At 38.3% G+C, this 27,953-nt stretch overlaps 3 protein-coding genes across 3 annotated transcripts in view; 2 read left to right on the top strand and 1 right to left on the bottom strand.

Annotated features, from left to right (window-relative positions):
* Positions 1-13,508, bottom strand: part of LOC132552970 (agrin-like) — a 43,006-nt gene extending 29,498 nt beyond the window's left edge. The window contains exons 1-5 of the mRNA XM_060217172.1: positions 13,457-13,508; positions 9,926-10,150; positions 8,107-8,236; positions 1,651-1,763; positions 467-604 (exon numbers count right to left, since the gene is read on the bottom strand). Of these exons, the coding sequence (XP_060073155.1) occupies positions 467-604; positions 1,651-1,763; positions 8,107-8,236; positions 9,926-10,150; positions 13,457-13,508 (658 nt within the window). The remainder of the gene's footprint in view (positions 1-466; positions 605-1,650; positions 1,764-8,106; positions 8,237-9,925; positions 10,151-13,456) is intronic.
* Positions 13,509-15,969: 2,461 nt separating this feature from the next.
* On the top strand, positions 15,970-17,902 carry LOC132552969 (peptidyl-prolyl cis-trans isomerase FKBP7-like). The gene is made up of 2 exons (XM_060217171.1): positions 15,970-16,143; positions 17,735-17,902. The coding sequence occupies exons 1-2, from the start codon at positions 15,970-15,972 to the stop codon at positions 17,900-17,902; spliced, it is 342 nt and encodes a 113-aa protein (XP_060073154.1).
* A 4,294-nt stretch (positions 17,903-22,196) lies between these two features.
* On the top strand, positions 22,197-27,780 carry LOC132552968 (sporozoite surface protein 2-like). Its single transcript, XM_060217170.1, has 3 exons — positions 22,197-22,207; positions 26,269-26,941; positions 27,028-27,780. Exons 1-3 carry the CDS (start codon positions 22,197-22,199, stop codon positions 27,778-27,780), a joined length of 1,437 nt encoding a protein of 478 aa, XP_060073153.1.
* Positions 27,781-27,953: the final 173 nt, after the last annotated feature.

The raw sequence follows: 27,953 nt of genomic DNA, 5'->3' as shown, positions 1-27,953 counted from the left end.
CTGCAGTTTATCTTACCATGAATGTCACACCATTGCAAAATGTCAGGAATGTATATACAGATTAACTATAAGTATTGTTATTACTACTATGAAGAAGTGTATTCTAAAAATATTATAAGGATGGAAATTAATAGAGTGTCCAAATTTAAATTCATTTTTAGAAAAAATATGGCATTAAAAAGAGATTAGGATTTTTTACAAACTGTTAAGAATCTTCATAAAACATTTCTACCTCTCAGGTCACAGGCATTTAACAGGTGTCTTCTCATCTCCATACACAGAATACCAGACAAGAGGAAAGAAGCAATGAGAGTATAAACGAAGAACAAAAGTGCAGGAGTCACATGAACCAAAGGTCAAATAGAGGTTAAATAAAGGTTAAACAAACTACTAGCTATAGTCTTATAGAAAAAACAAACAAACTTGCACAAAAAGGAAAAGTGGACAAAATAACAAGGTGATTTACCTTCCTGGCAACATTTGCCGAACTGTTCATGGCAGTAGCTGTTAGGCGGACAGTTGTTAAATTTAGATGAACAATTATATTCATATGGATAAGGAGCCATCAATGGTGGGCTGCCATCACATAGCTCTTCATTGATGTCTGAAAGTATAAAACATCTTAGGTGACTGTTCTGTCAATAGCCATTGAGAAGTTATGTTGTTCACCTATGTATTAAGTTCTATGAAAATCATTAAAGAAATTAGGTCATTAGACAGATATTTAAAAGTCTGGTCTTAACACCTTGCTTTGAACATTTTTAAAAACACAATCAACACAGTGACCTTGAAAATAGGCCAAGGTCATTCATTTGAAGAATCTTCTTTTATCTCAGCATGTAACTAACAATTCAAATCTAATTTTTCCTCCAATATGATGCTGCCCAAATTGGAATGCTTTCAGAAAAAAGTTTTTTAAAATTTCTACAGAGTGTTCCTTTATGTAGCCCCTGGCCTGTGACTACTTTGTCAGCATAGCATGGCTTATGCTAGTCACGTCAATAAAATTTAGTCCCTGTACCTCTAGGTTATTCAGAAGTGGTCTATAACAATATGGTTTAACACATTTGATTCCCGTGACATCAATAATCTACTAAGGTCAGATTCACTGTTTAAAATCACTCAGATTTCAAGAATACTTAATTTGCGAACTTACATCTTCAGACAAATTTGTGAATACATGCCTTTCATGAACATTGAACTAGAAATTACTAAAAATTTACGAAGGATGAACTAATAGATATACAGACTATGATATCAGTGACCAAATCAGCACTAATATAAGCAAGAATTATTTTTATACAAATAATCGCGAGGGATTTGAATTTGCCTTTGACTCTTCACTTGTATTAGCATGAATATAAATCCTATGCAAAATCTAAGTGATTTAAAGGTATTCTTTTGTTCAAACTTAATGACCAACCATCCAAGTTGTTACTTACGAAATGCCATGACTCAAATTTCTTGGTTGATAATTAAAAAAGAAATTGTCGATACCTGGCTGTACCAAGGCAAGAAATATCTTTTGTGAGCGCAAACAAAATTCAAGATTGATTTTAAGAATTGTGTCTTGGACCAACACATGGATAAACAGTTCTGGCATCAAACATGTGGTTATAATGAAGCTTTATACCACAAATCATTACTTACCAAAACAATTATCCATGGATACTTGGATTATCTCCCTTTGTTCGTTACAAGCTTCAAGCTGCATCTGACAATGATTTCCGTAAGTACGTCCATCTGAACCACAAACTGTCGATCTTACATAAGAATAAGAAATAATCTTTAAGCTTGATGGAGAAAAATAGAATTATGACATGAATTTCAGGATAACACTTAAAACTCAAATACACACCTTTTCATATAAACAAGAGGCCCATAGGGCCTGTATCGCTCACCTGGATCATAAAGCCCAGCAATGTTATTCATGCCTATACGTTGGATATTTCAAATATTTCTAAATTAAAGGTCAGTCACTTTACCTCTTGGATGGGGCAAGACAAATAGGTAAATTCTTATATCATTACTGTCTTTCTCTTTTGACGTGAAGTAAGAGTTTATATATGGTAACAGGTTGGTATCTACACTATTTCAAAAACATGACCCAGAAAGCAAGTCCCCAGAGGTGTGCCACACATAAAATGACCTTTTAGCCCACTCTTGATCGTCACTTTTGACATAAGTGTTTGCGACTATTTTCTGTTTGGATTCTCACTCCTAAGCCCAATAGTACATCAGAGCAAATCCTCTTGATATTGTCTCGTATTTACGGGGTCTGGATATCGATCATTTCTGACCTGGACACAGCTTAATCCCCAAGAGAGAGGCTAATTGTAGTGTTAATACATTGGCTTGCATTCGTATCACCAGAAAGATCAACATTGTTCTGGCATAATAAGACACAAAATTCCTCTCACACAAGGATTTTATTGAACTCACAAGGGACACACAAACCCTGACAATCCTGATAGAATGATGTCCAACGATTTACGGAGTATCTGATGGAAAGTCAGGATATCAGAAAAGGTCCCCAAGAGTGGGGTCACAGCCTCAGTGCTGGTCATCTTAAGTGGATCACATGAACGTACATATAACATATGAATTCTGTTTTTCAACCCTGTGACTTTCAATATGAATGTAATTATAATCCAAATCTAAATTCCATAAAACTAGAACAAAATATGAACAAAGGAAAGATTTACAGAGACTTCTGAAGAATGACAAAGAGAATAAGACCAGGTGTTGTGGAGAGTAAGTGTCTTCTGCTTTATTGACAATACCTTCCACGCTTAATCAAAATCAGTAATGTCACATTCTCAAATGAGAACAGAGGAACCAACAGGCAAACTTATGAGCATCAGACACACACAGCTTTATATCAATATAAGATATTCTACAACCTATACAGTATGCTGTTTCTGTAGCTTGTTCCCATACTTGCCTAAACTACAACAGTTTAACAGCACTTCAGAAAGAGATAATTCTGGAGGTCATCTTCTTAAACCTTTGACCTTTATCTCTATTACATGTTCAAAGGGAAATTTTCCTTTCCAAGAAGAATGTTGTGCAAACCAAACAACAAGCACAACCAAAGTACAACATACATTTCATAAACCTGCATATGAAATTTGAGAAAAGCCCAACCTCTAATTCTTAATTTTCAAGAATATAGAATGGACAAACAAACCACGGACTAAAGGCGATTTGTACAACCCACCTTCTGATGATGGAGGACTAAAAATTCAGGTGAAATGCTTAAAGTTTTTATATAATTGATATTTTTTGTGAATTTTAAAGGGTTCATCAAGGTATACTTATTTACAAATCCAATAACTTTAGTCTGGGGCATTCAGATTCTCTAAATTCTTTTCATCAGTTCCAACAAACATTTGATCCTGATGAGTTTAGATTTAGGAAGTGAGGAGCTGGAGAGTTCAGTATGGAAATAACTAAGTGACCAATGGGAAAAGAAAGGAATGGGAAAGGTCAGGGAGGAAAACAATGTCAGATAGAGACTAGGAGGTCAATATGGAGGAAGGAAGGAATAAAGAAGGTCAGAGAGGAAACAATGTCAGATAGAGACTAGGAGGTCAATCTGGAGGAATGAAGGAATAAAGGAGGTCAGGGAGGGAACAACTGGAGCTGGACAATGTCAGATAGAGACTAGGAGGTCAATTTGGAGGAATGAAAGATTAAAGAAGGTCAGGGAGGGAACAACTGGAGCTGGACAATGTCAGATAGAGACTAGGAGGTCAATCTGGAGGAATGAAGGAATAAAGGAGGGAAAGGGAGAGGGGCTTGAGAATGATAGATAGAGAATAGGAGGTCAATGTGGAGAATGAAGGAATAAAGAAGGAGAGGGGCTTGAGAATGATAGACAGAGAATAGGAGGTCAATGTGGAGAATGAAGGGATGAAGAAGGAGAGGGAGAGGGGCTTGAGAATGATAGACAGAGAATAGGAGGTCAATGTGGAGAATGAAGGGATGAAGAAGGAGAGGGAGAGGGGCTTGAGAATGATAGACAGAGAATAGGAGGTCAATGTGGAGAATGAAGGGATGAAGAAGGAGAGGAGAGGGGCTTGAGAATGATAGACAGAGAATAGGAGGTCAATGTGGAGAATGAAGGGATGAAGAAGGAGAGGGAGAGGGGCTTGAGAATGATAGACAGAGAATAGGAGGTCAATGTGGAGAATGAAGGGATGAAGAAGGAGAGGGAGAGGGGCTTGAGAATGATAGACAGAGAATAGGAGGTCAATGTGGAGAATGAAGGGATGAAGATGGAGAGGGAGAGGTGCTTGTTAATGATAGACAGAGAATAGGAGGTCAATGTGGAGAATGAAGGGATGAAGAAGGAGGGGGTCAAGTGAGTGATAGAGTCACAATATGAGGTCAATGTGGAGAATGAAGGGATGAAGGAGAGGGAGAGGGGCTTGAGAATGATAGACAGAGAATAGGAGGTCAATGTGGAGAATGAAGGGATGAAGAAGGAGAGGAGAGAGGGCTTGAGAATGATAGACAGAGAATAGAAGAATGAAGGGATAGAGAATAGGAGGTCAATGTGGAGAATGAAGGGATGAAGAAGGAGAGGGAGAGGGGCTTGAGAATGATAGACAGAGAATAGGAGGTCAATGTGGAGAATGAAGGGATGAAGAAGGAGAGGGAGAGAGAGGAGAGGGGCTTGAGAATGATAGACAGAGAATAGGAGGTCAATGTGGAGAATGAAGGGATGAAGAAGGAGAGGAGAGGGGCTTGAGAATGATAGACAGAGAATAGGAGGTCAATGTGGAGAATGAAGGGATGAAGAGAGGAGAGGGGCTTGAGAATGATAGACAGAGAATAGGAGGTCAATGTGGAGAATGAAGGGATGAAGAAGGAGAGGGAGAGGGGCTTGAGAATGATAGACAGAGAATAGGAGGTCAATGTGGAGAATGAAGGAATGAAGAAGGAGAGGGAGAGGGGCTTGAGAATGATAGACAGAGAATAGGAGGTCAATGTGGAGAATGAAGGGATGAAGAAGGAGAGGGGCTTGAGAATGATAGACAGAGAATAGGAGGTCAATGTGGAGAATGAAGGAATGAAGAAGGAGAGGGAGAGGGGCTTGAGAATGATAGACAGAGAATAGGAGGTCAATGTGGAGAATGAAGGGATGAAGGGAGAGGAGAGGAGAGGGGCTTGAGAATGATAGACAGAGGGGCTTGAATAGGAGGTCAATGTGGAGAATGAAGGGATGAAGAAGGAGAGGGAGAGGGGCTTGAGAATGATAGACAGAGAATAGGAGGACAATGTGGAGAATGTAGGGATGAAGATGGAGAGTGGCTTGAGAATGATAGACAGAGAATAGGAGGTCAATGTGGAGAATGAAGGGATGAAGAAGGAGAGGGGCTTGAGAATGATAGACAGAGAATAGGAGGTCAATGTGGAGAATGAAGGGATGAAGAAGGAGAGGGGCTTGAGAATGATAGACAGAGAATAGGAGGTCAATGTGGAGAATGAAGGGATGAAGAGAGGAGAGGGGATGAGAGGGAGGGGCTTGAGAATGATAGACAGAGAATAGGAGGTCAATGTGGAGAATGAAGGGATGAAGAAGGAGAGGGAGAGGGGCTTGAGAATGATAGACAGAGAATAGGAGGTCAATGTGGAGAATGAAGGGATAAAGAAGGAGAGGGGCTTGAGAATGGGAGAATAGGAGGTCTGTGAGAATGATAGACAGAGAGAGGGGCTAGGAGGTCAATGTGGAGAATGAAGGGATGAAGAAGGAGAGAGAGGGGCTTGAGAATGATAGACAGAGAATAGGAGGTCAATGTGGAGAATGAAGGGATGAAGAAGGAGAGGGGCTTGAGAATGATAGACAGAGAATAGGAGGTCAATGTGGAGAATGAATGTATGAAGATGGAGAGGGGCTTGAGAATGATAGACAGAGAATAGGAGGTCAATGTGGAGAATGAAGGGATGAAGAAGGAGAGGAGGGGCTTGAGAATGATAGACAGAGAATAGGAGGTCAATGTGGAGAATGAAGGGATAAGACAGAGAGAATGATAGACAGAGGGAGGTCAATGTGGAGAATGAAGGGATGAAGAGAGGGAGGGGCTGATAGACAGAGAATAGGAGGTCAATGTGGAGAATGAAGGGATGAAGAAGGAGAGGGAGAGGGGCTTGAGAATGATAGACAGAGAATGAGGAGGTCAATGTGGAGAATGAAGGGATGAAGGGATGAAGGAGAGGGAGAGGGGCTTGAGAATGATAGACAGAGAATAGGAGGTCAATGTGGAGAATGAAGGGATGAAGAGGAGAGGGGCTTGAGAATGATAGACAGAGAATAGGAGGTCAATGTGGAGAATGAAGGGATGAAGAAGGAGAGGGAGAGGGGCTTGAGAATGATAGACAGAGAATAGGAGGTCAATGTGGAGAATGAAGGGATGAAGAGGGAGAGGGGCTTGAGAATGATAGACAGAGAATAGGAGGTCAATGTGGAGAATGAAGGGATGAAGAAGGAGAGGGAGAGGGGCTTGAGAATGATAGACAGAGAATAGGAGGTCAATGTGGAGAATGAAGGGATGAAGAGGGAGAGGGGCTTGAGAATGATAGACAGAGAATAGGAGGTCAATGTGGAGAATGAAGGGATGAAGAAGGAGAGGGAGAGGGGCTTGAGAATGATAGACAGAGAATAGGAGGTCAATGTGGAGAATGAAGGGATGAAGAGGGAGAGGGGCTTGAGAATGATAGACAGAGAATAGGAGGTCAATGTGGAGAGAAGGGATGAAGAAGGAGAGGGAGAGGGGCTTGAGAATGATAGACAGAGAATAGGAGGTCAATGTGGAGAATGAAGGGATGAAGAGGGAGAGGGGCTTGAGAATGATAGACAGAGAATAGGAGGTCAATGTGGAGAATGAAGGGATGAAGAGGGAGAGGGGCTTGAGAATGATAGACAGAGAATAGGAGGTCAATGTGGAGAATGAAGGGTGGAGGAGAGGGAGAGGGCTTGAGAATGATAGACAGAGAATAGGAGGTCAATGTGGAGAATGAAGGGATGAAGAGGAGAGAGGGCTTGAGAATGATAGACAGAGAATAGGAGGTCAATGTGGAGAATGAAGGGATGAAGAGAGGGAGAGGGGCTTGAGAATGATAGACAGAGAATAGGAGGTCAATGTGGAGAATGAAGGGATAGAGGGAGAGGGGCTTGAGAATGATAGACAGAGAATAGGAGGTCAATGTGGAGAATGAAGGGATGAAGAAGGAGAGGGAGAGGGGCTTGAGAATGATAGACAGAGAATAGGAGGTCAATGTGGAGAATGAAGGGATGAAGAGGGAGAGGGGCTTGAGAATGATAGACAGAGAATAGGAGGTCAATGTGGAGAATGAAGGGATGAAGAAGGAGAGGGAGAGGGGCTTGAGAATGATAGACAGAGAATAGGAGGTCAATGTGGAGAATGAAGGGATGAAGAAGGAGAGGGAGAGGGGCTTGAGAATGATAGACAGAGAATAGGAGGTCAATGTGGAGAATGAAGGGATGAAGAAGGAGAGGGAGAGGGGCTTGAGAATGATAGACAGAGAATAGGAGGTCAATGTGGAGAATGAAGGGATGAAGAGGGAGAGGGAGAGGGGCTTGAGAATGATAGACAGAGAATAGGAGGTCAATGTGGAGAATGAAGGAATAAAGAAGGAGAGGGAGAGAGGCTTGAGAATGATAGACAGAGAATAGGAGGTCAATGTGGAGAATGAAGGGATGAAGAGGGAGAGGGAGAGGGGCTTGAGAATGATAGACAGAGAATAGGAGGTCAATGTGGAGAATGAAGGGATGAAGAAGGAGAGGGAGAGGGGCTTGAGAATGATAGACAGAGAATAGGAGGTCAATGTGGAGAATGAAGGGATGAAGAAGGAGAGGGAGAGGGGCTTGAGAATGATAGACAGAGAATAGGAGGTCAATGTGGAGAATGAAGGGATGAAGAGGGAGAGGGGCTTGAGAATGATAGACAGAGAATAGGAGGTCAATGTGGAGAATGAAGGGATGAAGAGGGAGAGGGAGAGGGGCTTGAGAATGATAGACAGAGAATAGGAGGTCAATGTGATCCAGAGTAAGAGTAAGAGGTAGAGAAACAACATTACCTGATAGCTTGGCAGTTGAAGTTACAGGAACAACCATATGTCCCTTGTTCGTTCAGTTGGCACTCCCCTCCATATTTACAGAGAATCTCGTCACAGATTGGCATGTTGTCAGTCATATCACCGGACCCTCCTGTACCAATAATCAGACAGCATGCAAAGCCCTATCGAACACCACAGCATGATGGGTGGATCTTGTGGTAGGAGTATCCATGGAGAGTCCCAAACTCCCGCCACAATCATCCCCATAAAAAAAAAATACTAAATAAAATCACACTTAAGCTACCTGCATTTTAACTAAAATCAGTTTAAAAAGCAATTCCAACAAATTACAGTTGCTCAAATTTTGGCTGATCTCTTAAATCCCACACCAATAAAATTTTTCACCGAACAATAATGTTCACAACACGAAAAAGCGTTAAGCTGTTAATGAAATTATTTCTGAAATGATTCCGAGAATTCCAAATACTATTTTTAGCGTTACACCAAAACATCTTATTGTATGCATAGAACCTAAGAGATTAACCGTTCTCAACAAAAAACAGTGGAGCTGATATCTTGCCACAGGTTACACTTAAACCAGATTTAATTGCATATGCAAAACAAGGAAGTAAATATTGTGCTGAAAATGATTTCCAGGGAAACATAGCTGTCAAAATATTTAACCTGTGACAAGACATCTTTTTATAAAACAAACACATTAATCCTATGTCATAAATGTCATGCTGCACACAGCTGCTGGTCATGCACTTGATCAACGTGATACCTAGGGGATGGAGGTCACTGTAGGCACAAAACAACCAGATCACAAAACATTGGCACATTTACATAATAACACAACTAAACGTTTTCTGTGTACAAAACTTTGTTACAACCTATAAATCCTGGTCGCAGTCTCTTTTTACACAGAATATCATTTTAGTCTGTACAGTAGATATTATTACATTTCAAGTGTTGTATCTGATGCTAATTTTAAGTCTACAACTAATCATATGTTCTCTTTTTCATCAAATTGCACTCTCAACCGAGATAAAACATAATACTGCACGCTCATGTAGGTGTACTGTGACATCGCATAATTTCAGCCAATCAGATTTGTCTGACACATATCGAGCAAGTTGTGTGCGAAGTGTAATATGCTATTTTATTATGACGCGATGTTGAATATTATGGAATAAGAAGTGGTTTAAATGACATAGGAACATCCCTTGATCATTCTGTGTTTCTGGTTTTGATACCGAAATGTAAAAAAAACCCACAATTAATGACAATTTTTCTGGTTGATATGATGATATATGGGGCAGATAACTAACATTGCCCTCCTGCCTCAGTCAATATAGGCCATTAATTGTAAACATAGAGTCATTATTGTAAAATAAATGGTTTATGTAAAGATATAGATGGTTTGTGTAATACAGTATACAGGATAAATGATTGATGTAGACTATATATATCTATATTTTTGTGTGTCTAGTACTTTTGTGTTCCTATATTTAATGGTAAATTATATAGATTTAAATTGCTGTGTGTCTAATTTTCAATTTTTTTCATGGTATCATACTATTATTTTTAAAAACACTTACATTTGAACAAACAATGATACAACTAAAAACAATAGGCTTGTTAATTACTAATCAATATCATTCATATTGCATGCATTTGGTGGCTGCATTGATGCTTTAGGCATAAAAATTATATAATTACAGGATTGCAACATTGGACTATTTAACAAAAATATTTACCACTATCATAGAGATACTTTTATAGAGGTATAGAATAAATATATTTTAAGATGATACGGAGTTATATTCCTTAAACAAACCTCCCGAGTAGCCGTTATCCACCTCATTTTCACAGGGGCGCGTATCCACCACCTGCAAATCCACATTACGCACACATGCTTCACGTTTCATTTTGCATTCATTCTCGTAAGTTTTTCTGTCACTGGCACACACAGGTTCAAGAGTACGGGGACAAGTTAATGGGCAAACGCAGGTTCCATTTTCACAACGTGCTCCAAAGTTACAAATTGTTCCTTTACATAGTTCTGAAAAAGTACAAAGAAATATGAGAGACAAAATATACATGTCTACTTTTTGCTAAATAAAAGAAGAAAAAATCCTGTACCTAGAATTTCAAAATTATGTCATCAGCCTTAATCACATGTACTTGTATTCAATATTAAAATATTATATGACCATTTTCATATCACACCTCATATCAGCCCGAGAGTCCTGATATCAGCCAGAAAGCCAAGGGCCTGAGGGCTGATATCTGGACTTAAGGGCCGGTTAGGGGTGTTATATCAAAATTGTCATTAAAAAGCCTTTTTATCACGTTTTTTTTCTTTGAAATAACTTAACCACATATACACAATAACATTCAACAATGATACATTATTTACTGATACCCTTAGATATGCATGCCTAGCTGTTTACGTTTGCAGACGACAGCAGCTGGTGTATCACTTATATGGAAAACCAATCTAAAAATGGCACCATCCGGAAATTTCAGTGGGATTCTAAATTATTTTTCCTAAAATTTTTTAATAAATTTAAAAATTCTTCCACGCCAACAATATCTATGTTCAAACTAGACAGCGATAAGCAAAAGCTATAAAGTGTAACAAGAGACCTAGCAGCTTTGATGATCACCTGAGATAAGCAATATAGATTATAAAGGTTAAAGGGTAAGTAGCTTTCAAGTGCAAATAAAAAGAAATTCTGCCATTGATGATATTAAGACAGTGTCAATACCTGCAATCCATTAAAACTGTCATTCTAAACCAATAATTCTTACAAAGCTATTTCCACTGGAAAATAAACGTTATGCTCAAAAATGCAATTTTTATATAAAAATTCAGTAATTGGGAAGAAGATTTTTGAAATCCGAGTCAATTTGACACATTTTGACCCAACCCATCAGCCCCATGGAGACCAGAGAGGATCAATGTGGGCATACAATCAAGCAATCATCTTCACCTATAATTCTAACCAAGTATGAAATGTTTCCAATAGAAATTTTAATAGTAGTAGTAATTTTTACGTGGAAATATGAGACCCTGGAGGAACGAAACTCACAATTTTTGGTAAAACACCATAGGATGCTCCCATTCATGAAGTGTACTTGATTCTACCATATCTGGGTATTGAGAAGATTTTTAAAATCTGAGTCAATTTGACCACTTAGGCCCCTGTGGGGTGGGAACCGTGTTATTTACTTCTTTGGTTCATCCTAGACCAAGAAAAGTTTCTGCAAAATGTCATTGAAATCAGATCAAGGGTTTTTGAGCAATTATATTTGATTACTTTTATTGAAAGTTTAGCATCAGACATGTGTAAGGGTTCTCTCCCCTTACAGAATCTGTAAAGAATGAATTCATACATCCAGATCAATGTTAATCTTGCCAAATTCATGAGAAAATGAAACAGGCTGAATTAGGTATTTCATTGAATAGAAATTGAAATATTTTGTCAATGAACCGTGACTGTATGACAACGTTGATCGCTGACCACAAATTTTTCCTTTGCAATTACTATATCTTAATTACCCAGAGGATGATAGTCAACCTTGTAAATCACTCCAGTTTATACCAACCTGAAAATGATGTCAGGACCCAAAAGGTCCATTAAAATCTCAAAAGTTTTATGGACTGACTGTGAATGAAGTACACAAGAGGCCCACCAGGGCTTTTATAGTCTAATTATCAAAGGTATATTATTCTGATAGTGAAGATTCAAACGATGGTAATTTCAGCAGTAAAGGTGAACTATTAAAAGTTAATATGTAAGTTAAATTAAACTATCCAAAACTGTATTCCACTAGACATAAGTCAGACGTGTTGTCCAGAAGCCAGAACATACTTTCTGTTAATAATCTATCACACATGTCCAGTATACATTCGCTCCCGGGTTAATTACATAAGCTTACCAATACCGTCTAGCAGGACAGGTCAGCAAAACCTTAGCTTGTCGTAAACCACCTAATCTACCACTATGTGTGTGCATTAGACCATGTAAATAACTCATGTGTTATCCACTTCTTGTTAGCAAATATGTAATATTAGATTATCAATGTCTACGACTTTTAGTATAAATACGACTAGGTTTCTAGCCAGTCGTCGATTTGGTTCCTGAAGGCATGCGAGTGTACCACCTCTCCATGTCTACACACAATAAATTTACATCAACCTAAACAGCGTTTGGATTTCTTCATCTCCACTCAACACTGCAACACTCTTCATTCTCAACAAAGAAGTTCACCCACTACACTTTATCGGACACCACTTCACTTTATTGGTCCCGTGACTTCACTTTATTGGCGCCGTGACCTCGGACACCGCTTCACTACGATCACCGGTCATTCGTAAGGTAAGTGAATTGATTTTTATCTTTTTATCCGTAGAAACATTTGAACCTTGGTCATTTTTTACTTACTAATTAATCTATACATATATACATACATGTTTCTTTTATTATAATAAGTCTTTTTCTAAATCTATAATGGAAGAAAATGAATATGCCATCCAGTTACTTAAAGCTGTAGATTGTGCCATGATAGAAAATACACGATTCCCATCACAAATACACACAGCTCCTTACAACACACACACCGACACATGTAGAGATGAAGAACCAATAGAAATAGACGCTACACGGGTAAGATCCATAAACACTTATACGCATGACAACAGAAATTCACACTCCACAGGAACTCGACCACAGAAACATACCACAAGTCACAAATCACAATATCACACTTACCCAGATCAACAGTCTACATACCGATACCATCATAATCCCTCTGGTCACCAGACTTCTTACGCAACAAATTCACACAAGTCTACACAACACTATCGCCACAGGGGTACAAACAACCATCACAGACACCCAAAGCCACAATCATATCATTACAACACAACAAGTATTAAATATTTCATTTAGTTCATTATGGAAGCCATTCCAAGATAAATTTCCAAACTATTCTAATGTTACTCTTCCACATAAGTTACAAACAATGGAAAAAATACCAATGAAATCTTTAATTCAGCAACTATCAGAAATTGAACCAATTGAAAGTAATCTTTGGGATTATAAACAGTATTTTATTCCTATTTTCACGTGTTTAGGCTTAGTTTTAGTATTTTTTAGTATATTTTGTGTATGGTTCAAATGTTTCTTGCGGAAAAAGACAAAAAGTCAATTTACAAAATCGAACGCCATTGACCAAAATGATCAAGACGGACACAAACCAAAATATTCCAGTCCAGCGGATGTATCAGAAATACAACTAACACAGCCGTTGATGCCACCCATGTATCCAGCAAAGCTCTATCCACGCCTACAAAACATACTTCCACCACCAAGAATTGAAGAAGAGCCAGTGTAGAAATATTCATCAAACATGTTGACATTTACATTTATTTTCGTTAAATTTCGTCGTTTTGTCCTCTCGTCAAAAGAGACACTATTTTCAACATCATCCTTATTTTACAAGTTTTTCTACTATGGAGAGTTTACCTTACGTGATATTCAACATGGAGTGACCATTGTTTTCTTAAACTCTACCATAATGTGTTTGAAACAGAGTTAGTGATGTGGTTTAACACACACAAAAATGTAATTCTCTGTATCTCATACGACACATCTAGTAGAACTCAACAATATTTCGACAGACAGGAATCATCCGATGCAGTTTAATGCCGGAAAGACAGAAGAAGTCTTCGTTTCCTGATCAGAATCGTATTTATTATTTTACCTCTAACGACGAACTTTGTATTGTTTTATCATTAACTCTTCATCGTTTGTCTCAACCTTTTTGTGCGAGATATCACGTCTAGACGGTAGTACGTCAACCAAGAACTTTTCGTCATTTTCATATTTACAAGACTCATCATGTGATGAACATTACTTTTATTTGGCCTCTTCGTCAAGACTTGTGATTTGGAACCTTCGCCGTGTGGAACTATCAACTTGTGGAGTGATTGAACTGTCTTATTAATATTTCGAACTGTACTATTCATATAATAACTGTAATATCAATTTATTATTGCCTTTCGTTCTCAGTTCTTTATAAGTACACAATACTTTTATGTTTATTCTATTGCAAATATTGTAAAATTGCATGTATTACATGTAAGTTTTTATATCTAAATATTATATTGACCTCGTACATTACCTATGTATGTTACATCTTAAGTAGTATTTTATATATTTATGTCTATTAATTATAAGGAACCATCCCTTAATCGGGTAATAACAATAATTAATCGTTATGATTTACAAAAGTTTTCAATTACTAGTTTTATCAGATCTCAATGATCTATTTTTTTTAATTTTTTTGAAATGTTATCTTGAAATGTTACAAATTGTGCTGTTTTACATATCATTATCCTTAGAGAGTTCCAAATCAATTATGTTTTCAATATATTCACACAACTTTTATTCACATACTATTTGGAGAGTTTCGCCTACGTGATATTACACGAGGATTTAAATGTTTAAACTCTACCATTTTATGTCAGAGTCAAAGTCAGTGACGTGGTTGTACACGCACAATATTCATATGAAAGACTTTGTTACTCATAAGACATATTTACACAAATACATATTTCTATGCGGATGACACATTCCCGATACATTTAATATCAATAACTTAATGATAAGGAACTTTCTGATTTTATTTCATTTTCTCATCAATTGTACTAGTCATAGCCTTATTGTGAGCGTGACGTCATGACTTAGCATAACAGACGGTGGTACGTCGTAACTAAGTATATTTACATATTTTTTCATTCATTAATTGTAACACAGCACAATGAAAACATTTGTCGATAATTGAAATTTATCAAAGTCGAGCGAAAGCCTTACTATCCACTTGATTTTTTTTTCTTCTCTTCGTTTTTTATCAAAATGTACATCGTTAACAAACAAGTTTCATGGTTATTCATGGTTTTATTACAAAGGGACGTAACGAACTATTAATATTTTCATAGATGATGTCAAAATTATAACTAATTTGAAATCAATTTTATACAAAGGGACGAATGAACTATTAAAAGTTAATATGTAAGTTAAATTAAACTATCCAAAACTGTATTCTACTAGACATAAGTCAGACGTGTTGTCCAGAAGCCAGAACATACTTTCTGTTAATAATCTATCACACATGTCCAGTATACATTCGCTCCCGGGTTAATTACATAAGCTTACCAATACCGTCTAGCAGGACAGGTCAGCAAAACCTTAGCTTGTCGTAAACCACCTAATCTACCACTATGTGTGTGCATTAGACCATGTAAATAACTCATGTGTTATCCACTTCTTGTTAGCAAATATGTAATATTAGATTATCAATGTCTACGACTTTTAGTATAAATACGACTAGGTTTCTAGCCAGTCGTCGATTCGGTTCCTGAAGGCATGCGAGTGTACCACCTCTCCATGTCTACACACAATAAATTTACATCAACCTAAACAGCGTTTGGATTTCTTCATCTCCACTCAACACTGCAACACTCTTCATTCTCAACAAAGAAGTTCACCCACTACACTTTATCGGACACCACATCACTTTATTTTTCTTGCAGTCAAGATTTCAAAGCATATTGTCTCCCTTTATAAGTGCTCTTTTTTTAACAAATCTTAAGTAACCTCATTTATTTGAACTCACTCAAGAAGACCAGAATGACTTTGTTCATCTACCATTGCTCTACAAAGAAAAGGAAAGAGTTAACGATTCTGGTTTGAGTTACTCCCCTTCGTTAGTAATTCATTTGCAGTAACATGGCTTGGCTATGACTTTAGTTTAGATATGACCTGTTAATTTTAATCTTGAATTAGACAAAATATTATTTTTGTATGAAAGATGTCAATGCTGTCTAATGAAAATATCTCATTTCTTTCTCAAGGTGAACTGATTCCACCAAACACGGATCTAGTATTTGACGTCGAATTGATCCAGGTGCATGATGGTCCTAAACCACCAAATGTCTTTAAGATGATCGATATTGACAGTGATAATCTGCTGACTAGGGATGAGGTAAGCTTTACCATTAGTGATAATCTGCTGACTAGGGATGAGGTAATCTTTACCATTGTTGATAATCTGCTGACTAGGGATGAGGTAATCTTTACCATTGTTGATAATCTGCTGACTAGGGATGAGGTAAGCTTTACCATTAGTGATAATCTGCTGACTAGGGATGAGGTAAGCTTTACCATTGTTGATAATCTGCTGACTAGGGATGAGGTAAGCTTTACCATTAGTGATAATCTGCTGACTAGGGATGAGGTAAGCTTTACCATTAGTGATAATCTGCTGACTAGGGATGAGGTAAGCTTTACCATTGTTGATAATCTGCTGACTAGGGATGAGGTAAGCTTTACCATTAGTGATAATTTTCCCTTGACCTTTGGATTTTATATACTGTATTACTTGCTAAAAAGACCCATGCCATGCAATTAGCCCGTCCCCAGTTCTAAACCTGTGTTTTGTCCCCGGGCTTATTACAGGATAAAGAAGCGAGGTAGGTATGCTACCAGTCTGTTCATTGTATTCATTTATCACAATCAGACAGTCAATGGCTGGTAGTGAGTTTTACATATTGCTGCCAAGTACAAACACCAACATGTTCTACTGCATGGTCCTCTAATTAGAAGTAATATGTTGGTACCCTGGCCTTATTGTCATGTACTAAACCCTCCCCTAACTCTAATTAGAAGTAATATGTTGGTACCCTGGGCTTATTGTCATGTACTAAACCCTCCCCTAACTCTAATTAGAAGTAATATGTTGGTACCCTGGGCTTATTGTCATGTACCCTCCCCTAACTCTAATTAGAAGTAATATGTTGGTACCCTGGGCTTATTGTCCCTCCCCTAACTCTAATTAGAAGTAATATGTTGGTACCCTGGGCTTATTGTCATGTAATAAACCCTCCCCTAACTCTAATTAGAAGTAATATGTTGGTACCCTGGGCTTATTGTCATGTAATAAACCCTCCCCTAACTCTAATTAGAAGTAATATGTTGGTACCCTGGGCTTATTGTCATGTAATAAACCCTCCCCTAACTCTAGTCAGAGGTAATATGTTGGTACCCTGGGCTTATTGTCATGTAATAAACCCTCCCCTAACTCTAATTAGAAGTAATATGTTGGTACCCTGGGCTTATTGTCATGTAATAAACCCTCCCCTAACTCTAGTCAGAGGTAATATGTTAGTACCCTGGGCTTATTGTCATGTACTAAACCCTCCCCTAACTCTAATTAGAAGTAATATGTTGGTACCCTGGGCTTATTGTCATGTACTAAACCCTCCCCTAACTCTAATTAGAAGTAATATGTTGGTACCCTGGGCTTATTGTCATGTAATAAACCCTCCCCTTACTCTAATTAGAAGTAATATGTTGGTACCCTGGCCTTATTGTCATGTAATTAACCCTCCCCTAACTCTAGTCAGAGGTAATATGTTGGTACCCTGGGCTTATTGTCATGTTTAAACCCTCCCCTTACTCTAGTCATTGGTAATTTGTTGGTACCCTGGGCTTATTGAGGGAACAAGTTTTATTATTTCATAATAATGTTTTTCAACAAATGGACAAATATAATCAAAATATTTTTCTCCTTACAGCTGGCGATGTACCTGGCCCGACAGTCTCAAATGCAGGGCGTTCCTATGGACCTGGCTAATGTCCAGAACCTCAAAGTCCTGAATAACATATTCTCAGTGGAAGACAAGGATAGAGACGGACGAATTTCACATGACGAGTTTACTGGACCCAAGCACGATGAACTCTGACCTTCACAGCAGTTTTTTTTTACCAAAGACATTAAATTTTCTTGTGTTATAATGACTTAATGTAAATTTGTCTGAAAGTTTGAATGGCAATTTACGAGAAGGTGAATGCAATTTGTAAAGACTGTCTGAGGAATGTGTATGAGAGATATAGTGTCTTCACGACTGCAAAATGTGAGAAATATTTTTCACAGCTGTTTGCTTTCCTAGTTACTTGATATGAGTATTTATGAGGAGAAAGTAATATCTAATCATGTGAGCTGCTTGTTGATTCCTAAATGTTAGCTACAACTTGGCTTCAGTTTGGTACTAGCCACCTTCCACACAGACTGATCAGGCACAGTCTTTGATTAGACTAGGGTATAGAGGACATTTGTATAATCTGTGTAGATTTTTCTCACTACTTGGGTTTTCTATCAAAATAAAAGCTTGCATGCTTTTTATCACCCGATTAAAAGTGTCGGTTAAATCAACAAATAAAAATCATCTCTTCCATTGTTAATAAAGTAAAATCTTCACTGTAGTGTACAAACAAAGGGAGATAACTCTCTACATCTATGCCTACAAGAGAATCCTATTTCTCAGAGGAAGAAATCTTTGGCTTAATCATAGCTAAGTGCTCGTGTTCTTTACAAATCAAACCATTGTCTATAACATGGCTTCTTTGTAGTAGGTCATTTGGGGGGAAATATCACAACAAATTCTCAAAATCAGAAAACAAATGAAAAAAACACTAAAATTATTCTTATTTAATTATACTGCAAAATCCTTAATTTTCGTAGAGTTATTTTCTATAAATTTGTGGCTACTCTTAACCTATGAATTTAATTGTTCCCAAAATGATAAACAGATAAAGGTGATATGGATAACAGAACCAGTGGATTTTGTAAGAAAAATCTAAATCAAAAACCATGAAATTTGAGTCCAATAAAAATGTATGAAATTACTGTTCAGTGCTTGCTCATATTATTCTGCAAGAAGTACACAATCATCTTAATGCAAGGTTGACTGTCAACAATCTTAACACCGCACAGAACTATCATGATTCTTTTTTTACAATTTGTTAAACTACCATTATTTTGGGAAATTTAATATTTAGATTTGGAAAGTCGAGTCCATATTTGGACCAAACTCTTGCAGTCCCGGCATTAATATATATAATCCAAGCTACACCTTGTATGCTCGTATCACGATAGGCTCAAATATACTAAATAAAACAACAAAATCAGACAAAGTTACGAATATTCATCTATTTATTGCATAATAAATGACAATGTAAACAGAGAAGATGAGAATGATATGACTTATGAGAATGAGATGAGAATGCGATGAGATGATAAATGAAGAGACTGAGTGTAAATGAGTGGCAGGCTATGAAAGATTCATGCCTGACACGTATAACCATTAAAACTATGAAATAACATATTCTTGATTGTTTTTTGTCTCTCTGACAATTGGTACACATGCACTAATGAAACCTCCAAAAAGAGCGCCCTTTCAATGTTCACTCAATGCCATGTTTCTGTCAGCTCATGAGCAGCATATGATTATTACCTGTCCCTGACAAATCACACCTAAAGATCAATACACAGAAGAAAGTATCCATAAAACAAAGGTTTATCAAGGCATTACAACATTAATCTAAATGACATGAGGATTGTTTACATTTATTCTCATTAAATCTCCCTTAGTTGGTTGTTGTACTTGTGATGGCTGAGATTTCAATCATGGTTAAAAGTCAACAGAAAATTAAGCACTGGAAGAAGAACACACCAATTTGACACTAATAATTCTTAATTACTTCAGATATTTCATCTGCAAAGAGAACCCTCCACATTCAACTTTATATTCTTAACATGATTAACCAGATCAAAGAGCCTTGTCATAACTTTGCCAATAAACATCTGTGGCCCCAAGTAAAACACACTAAAATAAGTGATAAGTCAATTTTACCTGGGAAGGAGGGTATAAAACATTAGACATCTCTTCCACAATTTACAAGAAGTGAACGAAATACTAAGACAAAAACAGCTGCAATATCTACAATGATCTGCTGTGGAACAGAATATGAATAAAGTATTTTTAAAATATAGAATGTCACGTCTGTACGTTAAAGGATGTCACGTCTGTACGTTAAAGGATGTGACATCTGTATGTTTAAGAATGTGACATCTCTACATTAAAGGATGCAACATCTCTACGTTTAAGGATGTGACGTCTGTACGTCTAAGGATGTGACGTCTGTACGTTTAAGGATGTGACATCTGTACGTTTAAGGATGTGACGTCTGTACATTTAAGGATGTGACATCTGTACGTTAAAGGATGTGACGTCTGTATGTTAAAGGATGAAAGAATGTGACGTTTGTATTATAAAGGATGTGACGTCTGTACGTTTAAGGATGTGACGTCTGTATGTTTAAGGATGTGACATCTGTATGATAAAGGATGTGACATCTGTACGTTTAAGGATGTGACGTTTAAAGGATGTGACGTCTGTATGTTTAAGGATGTGACGTCTGTACATTTAATGATGCGACGTCTGTACGTTTAAGGAGGTGACATCTGTACATTTAAGATGTGACATCTGTATGTTTAAGGAGGTGACATCTGTCGTTTAAGATGTGACGTCTGTACATTTAAGATGTGACATCTGTACGTTTAAGGATGTGACATCTGTATGTTAAAGGATGTGACATCTGTATGTTAAAGGATGTGACGTCTGTACGTTTAAGGATGTGACATCTGTATGATAAAGGATGAAAGAATGTGATGTTTGTACTATAAGGATGTGATGTCTGTACATTTAAGGATGTTACATCTGTACGTTTAAGGATGTGACATCTGTATGTTTAAGGATGTGACATCTGTACGTTTGTATTATAAAGGAAGATGTGACGTCTGTATGTGATGTGACATCTGAAAGAATGTGACGTTTGTATTATAAAGGATGTGATGTCAGTATGTTTAAGGATGCGACATCTGTACGTTTAAGGATGTGACATCTGTACGTTTAAGGATGTGACGTCTGTGCGTTTAAGGATGTGACGTCTGTATGATAAAGAATGTGACATCTGTACATTTAAGGATGTGACATCTGTACGTTAAAGGATGTGACGTCTGTATGTTAAAGGATGAAAGAATGTGACGTTTGTATTATAAAGGATGTGACGTCTGTACGTTTAAGGATGTGACGTCTGTATGTTTAAGGATGTGACATCTGTACGTTTAAGGATGTGACGTTTAAAGGATGTGACGTCTGTATGTTTAAGGATGTGACGTCTGTACATTTAATGATGCGACGTCTGTACGTTTAAGGAGGTGACATCTGTACGTTTAAGATGTGACATCTGTATGTTTAAGGAGGTGACATCTGTCGTTTAAGATGTGACGTCTGTACATTTAAGATGTGACATCTGTACGTTTAAGGATGTGACATCTGTACGTTTAAGGATGTGACGTCTGTATGTTTAAGGATGTGACGTCTGTATGTTTAAGGATGTGACGTCTGTACGTTTAAGGAGGTGACATCTGTATGATAAAGGATGAAAGAATGTGATGTTTGTACTATAAAGGATGTGATGTCTGTACATTTAAGGATGTTACATCTGTACGTTTAAGATGTGACATCTGTATGTTTAAGGATGTGACATCTGTACGTTTAAGATGTGACGTCTGTATGTTAAAGGATGAAAGAATGTGACGTTTGTATTATAAAGGATGTGATGTCTGTACATTTAAGGATGTGACATCTGTACGTTTAAGATGTGACATCTGTATGTTTAAGGATGTGACGTCTGTACGTTTAAGATGTGACGTCTGTATGATATAGGATGTGACGTCTGTATGTTAAAGGATGAAAGAATGTGACGTCTGTACGTTTAATGATGTGACGTCTGTACGTTTAAGGATGTGACATCTGTACGTTAAAGAATGTGACATCTGTACGTTTAAGGATGTGACGTCTGTATGATATAGAATGTGACGTCTGTATGTTAAAGGATGAAAGAATGTGACGTCTGTATGTTAAAGGATGTGATGCCTGTATGTTTAAGGATGCGACATCTGTACGTTTAAGGATGTGACATCTGTACGTTTAAGGATGTGACGTCTGTGCGTTTAAGGATGTGACGTCTGTATGATAAAGAATGTGACATCTGTACGTTTAAGATGTGACGTCTGTATGTTTAAGATGTGACGTCTGTACGTTTAAGATGTGACATCTGTACGTTTAAGGATGTGACGTCTGTACAATTATGGATGTGACATCTGTACATTTAAAGATTGTATGTTTAAGGATGCGACATCTGTACGTTTAAGGATGTGACGTCTGTATGTTAAAGGATGTGACATCTGTATGATATAGGATGTGACATATGTACGTTTAAGGATGTGACGTCTGTACGTTTAAGGATGTGATGTCTGTATGTTAAAGGATGTGACATCTGTACGTTTAAGGATGTGACGTCTGTATGTTAAAGGATGAAAGAATGTGACGTCTGTATGATAAAGGATGTGATGTCTGTATGTTAAAGGATGAAAGAATGTGACGTCTGTACGATAAAGGATGTGACATCTGTACGTTTAAGGATGTGACATCTGTACGTTTAAGGATGTGACGTCTGTACGTTTAAGGATGTGACATCTGTATGATAAAGGAACTAATCATTATGAGATAAAACACAACAATAAATAGACACATCAAACCCACCTAACATTATGGACAATTATTGCAACTTGTACACAAATATATATATATACACCAATCTAAATTGGTTTTTTTTATTTCATGCAAGATTTTGGGAAACCATTTTTCAAAATTTCTATTTTTTGAGTCTACTCAGAAAAAAATCAAACTTTGAAATGAGTTTCTTAAAATCTAACATAAAACAAAAACAAATTTAAAATACTTTTTATCACATAACTCAGTAAAATTACATCTTGCCTTGTTTTAAAGTCAGGATGTAGACGGCAAAAACAAACAGAGGCAGCCATTTTTTTTGTGCACGATTTTCAATTCATGACATAATATTGCCCATTATGGCAACATAATTATCTCTGACTGGTGCAGCCAATGAAAAACACTCTAGGGTATTTTACGCTAGTGACATGCAAAAATATTACAAATTCACTAGACATCAGATAGATGATGTGATCATCCTTTCACATACGTTTTTTTGAAAATCACTGACATAACATGTAGATAAATCTTTGATCTGTACAATAGTAAACACAGATGTCTCACATATGTATATATATTATGTACATGTTTATATATATACATTAAAACTTGCATAGAGTATAAGGCATCCGTTGTAATGTTGGCAGGACCTCCCCACCCTACCGCCTCCCTTTCCAACCCCAATCAGTATCTTTTACTATCTAAATGTTGAGTTTTTAAGCAGATTTTCTAAATTAATCCAATGTCTCATTAATTCTGTTAAATTATTTTTTTTCTTTTCTATTTAGCTTTTTGTGTTTTTAACTTTTTCTTTTTTTGTGAAATGTGACAGAATTTGAAATGTCCTTTCCAACATTAATATACAAATTTTTCCAAATATAGAAGTTTTCTGTCTATTTTTTTTTTGGATAAATCCAGTGTTTTATTGACTTCATCTTTTCAGTGTGACATCTTCCATAATAATTTACTACAAATGGTAATTTTGATTCCCTTTCAAGTACATGGAAACTTCAAATATCTACCATGTCAAATAGCAAAACTATTCACTCTGGCCGATGTCATGTGTGTGAGTTTCGAGACTTTTCAAAGTCATTTACGGTCTTTGAATTTAAATAAATATGCCTGATGGATTTAAAATTCGAAGGGAAATTTAAAACACAGAAGATTGAAACTGCATAACATACTGTCTATATGAGGAACATGGTTTGTTTTTCTTACTGTACAGTCTCTTGATCAAATACATTAAAAAAAAATGTATTTTTGGATGGAAATCAGAACTCCACAACCAACATTTACAAAATAGCAAAGAGAAATACTTTGTATACAATTAATCATTGAAAATTAAGAGTTCAACAACATTAACAACATTCTTCCAAGCTGCCAACAATTTGTACAAAATTTTCAATTATTATACATTTACTTATAGAAGTCTTTCTATAGATGTCTATAAATAGATATTTCTGTCTACAGATAAGATATTAACAGATAGATTTCTAATAATAGACATCTATTTATAGAATTCTAATTATGGGATGGGATTAATGTAATGGGAGAGATTGAACCATGAATTCTACAAAGTCGAGGGCTTTTCTCATTCAATCAATCCAAACCAAAAGAGGATGTTTGTTCTCACTTGAACCTAGATGAATCACTTCTTCAATCACCACCAAGCCAAGCAAGATTATTCCTACAGCCCACCTGGCAATCCTCCCCACCAAACATGCAAAATCATTTACTCTCACCAACAATGGAGAAAATACAGCTCCAATGACCATACTCTCCTCATCTCTAGAGAAATTTGTACCCTCATAAAACCCTAGAGGAATATATTCTCTATGCCAGGCCAGCAGAATTATCATCAAACCCTGTAGGGATACACAGCCACAACTACAACTCTCCTCTGCAAAACCTTGGGGAACATTCACCGTCACTAAACCCTGGAGGAACATTCACCGTCACTAAACCCTGGAGGAACATTCACTCACAAACACTGGAGGAACATTCACTCACAAACCCTGGGGGAACATTCACTCACAAACCCTGGGGGAACATTCACCATCACTAAACCCTGGAGGAACATTCACCATCACTAAACCCTGGGGGAACATTCACTCACAAACCCTGGGGGAACATTCACCGTCACTAAACCCTGGAGGAACATTCACCGTCACAAAACCCTGGAGGAACATTCACTCACAAACCCTGGGGGAACATTCACCGTCACTAAACCCTGGAGGAACATTCACCGTCACTAAACCCTGGAGGAACATTCACGGTCACTAAACCCTGGGGGAACATTCACCGTCACTAAACCCTGGAGGAACATTCACCGTCACTAAACCCTGGAGGAACATTCACCGTCACTAAACCCTGGAGGAACATTCACCGTCACTAAACCCTGGAGGAACATTCACTCACAAACCCTGGAGGAACATTCACTCACAAACCCTGGGGGGAACATTCACTCACAAACCCTGGGGGAACATTCACCGTCACTAAACCCTGGAGGAACATTCACCGTCACTAAACCCTGGAGGAACATTCACGGTCACTAAACCCTGGGGGAACATTCACCGTCACTAAACCCTGGAGGAACATTCACCGTCACTAAACCCTGGAGGAACATTCACCGTCACTAAACCCTGGAGGAACATTCACCGTCACTAAACCCTGGAGGAACATTCACTCACAAACCCTGGAGGAACATTCACTGTCACTAAACCCTGGAGAAATATTCACAGTCACTAAACCCTGGAGGAACATTCACTCACAAACCCTGGAGGAACATTCACTCACAAACCCTGGGGGAACATTCACCGTCACTAAACCCTGGAGGAACATTCACGGTCACTAAACCCTGGAGGAACATTCACCGTCACTAAACCCTGGAGGAACATTCACTCACAAACCCTGGAGGAACATTCACCGTCACTAAAACCTGGAGGAACATTCACGGTCACTAAACCCTGGAGGAACATTCACTCACAAACCCTGGGGGAACATTCACCATCACTAAACCCTGGAGGAACATTCACGGTCACTAAACCCTGGAGGAACATTCACCGTCACTAAACCCTGGAGGAACATTCACCGTCACTAAACCCTGGAGGAACATTCACCGTCACTAAACCCTGGAGGAACATTCACCATCACTAAACCCTGGGGGAACATTCACTCACAAACCCTGGATAACATATAGCTCTCACAGCTACCTTAAACCCTGGAAAACATTCACCGTCACTAAACCCTGGAGGAAATTCACCGTCACTAAACCCTGGAGAAATACTCACTCCCAAAACCCTGGAGAAATATTCACTCACAAACCCTGGGGGAACATTCACCCCACCAAACCCTGGAGGAACATTCACTCCCAACAACCCTGGGGGAACATTCACTCACAAACCCTGGGGAAACACTCACTCCACTAAACCCTGGGGAACACTTCACTCCCAAACCCTGGAGGAACATTCACCGTCACTAAACCCTGGAGGAACATTCACCGTCACTAAACCCTGGGGGAACATTCACTCACAAACCCTGGATAAATATATAGCTCTCACAGCTACCTTCCTAATCAAACCCAGAAACATGTTCTCTGTCACCAATATATAGCCAATTTGCTAAACCTGGAGAAATACTCACTCCCAACAACCCTGGAGAAATACTCACTCCCAACAATCCTGGAGAAGTACTCACTCCCACCAACCCTGGAGAAATACTCACTCCCAACAACCCTGGAGAAATACTCACTCCCAACAATCCTGGAGAAACACTCACTCCCAACAATCCTGGAGAAACACTCACTCCCAACAACCCTGGAGAAATACTCACTCCCAACAACCCTGGAGAAATACTCACTCCCAACAATCCTGGAGAAATACTCACTCCCAACAACCCTGGAGAAATACTCACTCCCAACAACCCTGGAGAAACACTCACTCCCAACAACCCTGGAGAAATACTCACTCCCAACAACCCTGGAGAAATACTCATTCCAACAACCCTGGAGAAATACTCACTCCCAACAATCCTGGAGAAATACTCACTCCCAACAATCCTGGAGAAATACTCACTCCCAACAACCCTGGAGAAATACTCACTCCCAACAACCCTGGAGAAATACTCACTCCCAACAATCCTGGAGAAATACTCACTCCCAACAACCCTGGAGAAATACTCACTCCCAACAATCCTGGAGAAATACTCACTCCCAACAACCCTGGAGAAACACTCACTCCCAACAATCCTGGAGAAACACTCACTCCCAACAATCCTGGAGAAATACTCACTCCCAACAATCCTGGAGAAATACTCACTCCCAACAATCCTGGAGAAACACTCACTCCCAACAATCCTGGAGAAGTACTCACTCCCAACAATCCTGGAGAAATACTCACTCCCAACAATCCTGGAGAAATACTCACTCCCAACAATCCTGGAGAAATACTCACTCCCAACAACCCTGGAGAAATACTCACTCCCAACAACCCTGGAGAAATACTCACTCCCAACAACCCTGGAGAAATACTCACTCCCAACAATCCTGGAGAAATACTCACTCCCAACAATCCTGGAGAAGTACTCACTCCCACCAACCCTGGAGAAATACTCACTCCCAACAACCCTGGAGAAATACTCACTCCCAACAACCCTGGAGAAATACTCACTCCCAACAACCCTGGAGAAACACTCACTCCCAACAACCCTGGAGAAATACTCACTCCCAACAATCCTGGAGAAATACTCACTCCCAACAATCCTGGAGAAATACTCACTCCCAACAACCCCATACAATGTATCATATCAACCCTGAACAAATATTCTCCCAACAACCCTGGACATCATCCCAACAACTTGGAGAAATAAGAACAACCCTGGATATTACTTACTCCCAACAATACTGTGCTCTCACTCCCAACAACCCTGAGAAACACCATCCCAACAACAAGTTATGTTTTTGTCCCAACAACCCTGGAGAAAACTCACTCCCAACAACCCTGGAGAAACACTCACAACAATCCTGGAGAAATTCACTCCCAACAACCCTGGAAGCTACATACTCCCAACAATCCTGGAGAAACACTGTACTCCCAACAACCCTGGAGAAATTTTTCACTCTGACAGCTGAGAATCCCCAACAATTGGAGATTTCACTCCCACTGCCCTGGAGAAATACTCACTCCCAACAACCCTGGTGGTAGAAATACTCACTCCCAACAATTTGGAGAAATCTTTCCCAACAATCCTGGATTTTGGTGTCAGAATACTCACTCCCAACAATCCTGGAATGTTCCACTCTCCATCTGATCTTCTGGACACTCACTCCCAACAATCCTGGAGAAATACAACATGCATCCCAACAACCCTGGAGATA

This window comes from Ylistrum balloti, unplaced genomic scaffold (genome assembly GCF_031769215.1).
Source record: "Ylistrum balloti isolate Yb309-2 unplaced genomic scaffold, AGI_CSIRO_Ybal_v1 Utg370290, whole genome shotgun sequence".
In the NCBI taxonomy this organism is placed as follows: domain Eukaryota; kingdom Metazoa; phylum Mollusca; class Bivalvia; order Pectinida; family Pectinidae; genus Ylistrum; species Ylistrum balloti.
The sequence above is the reverse complement of the archived record's forward strand: the minus strand, read 5'-3'. Positions and strand labels throughout refer to the sequence as shown.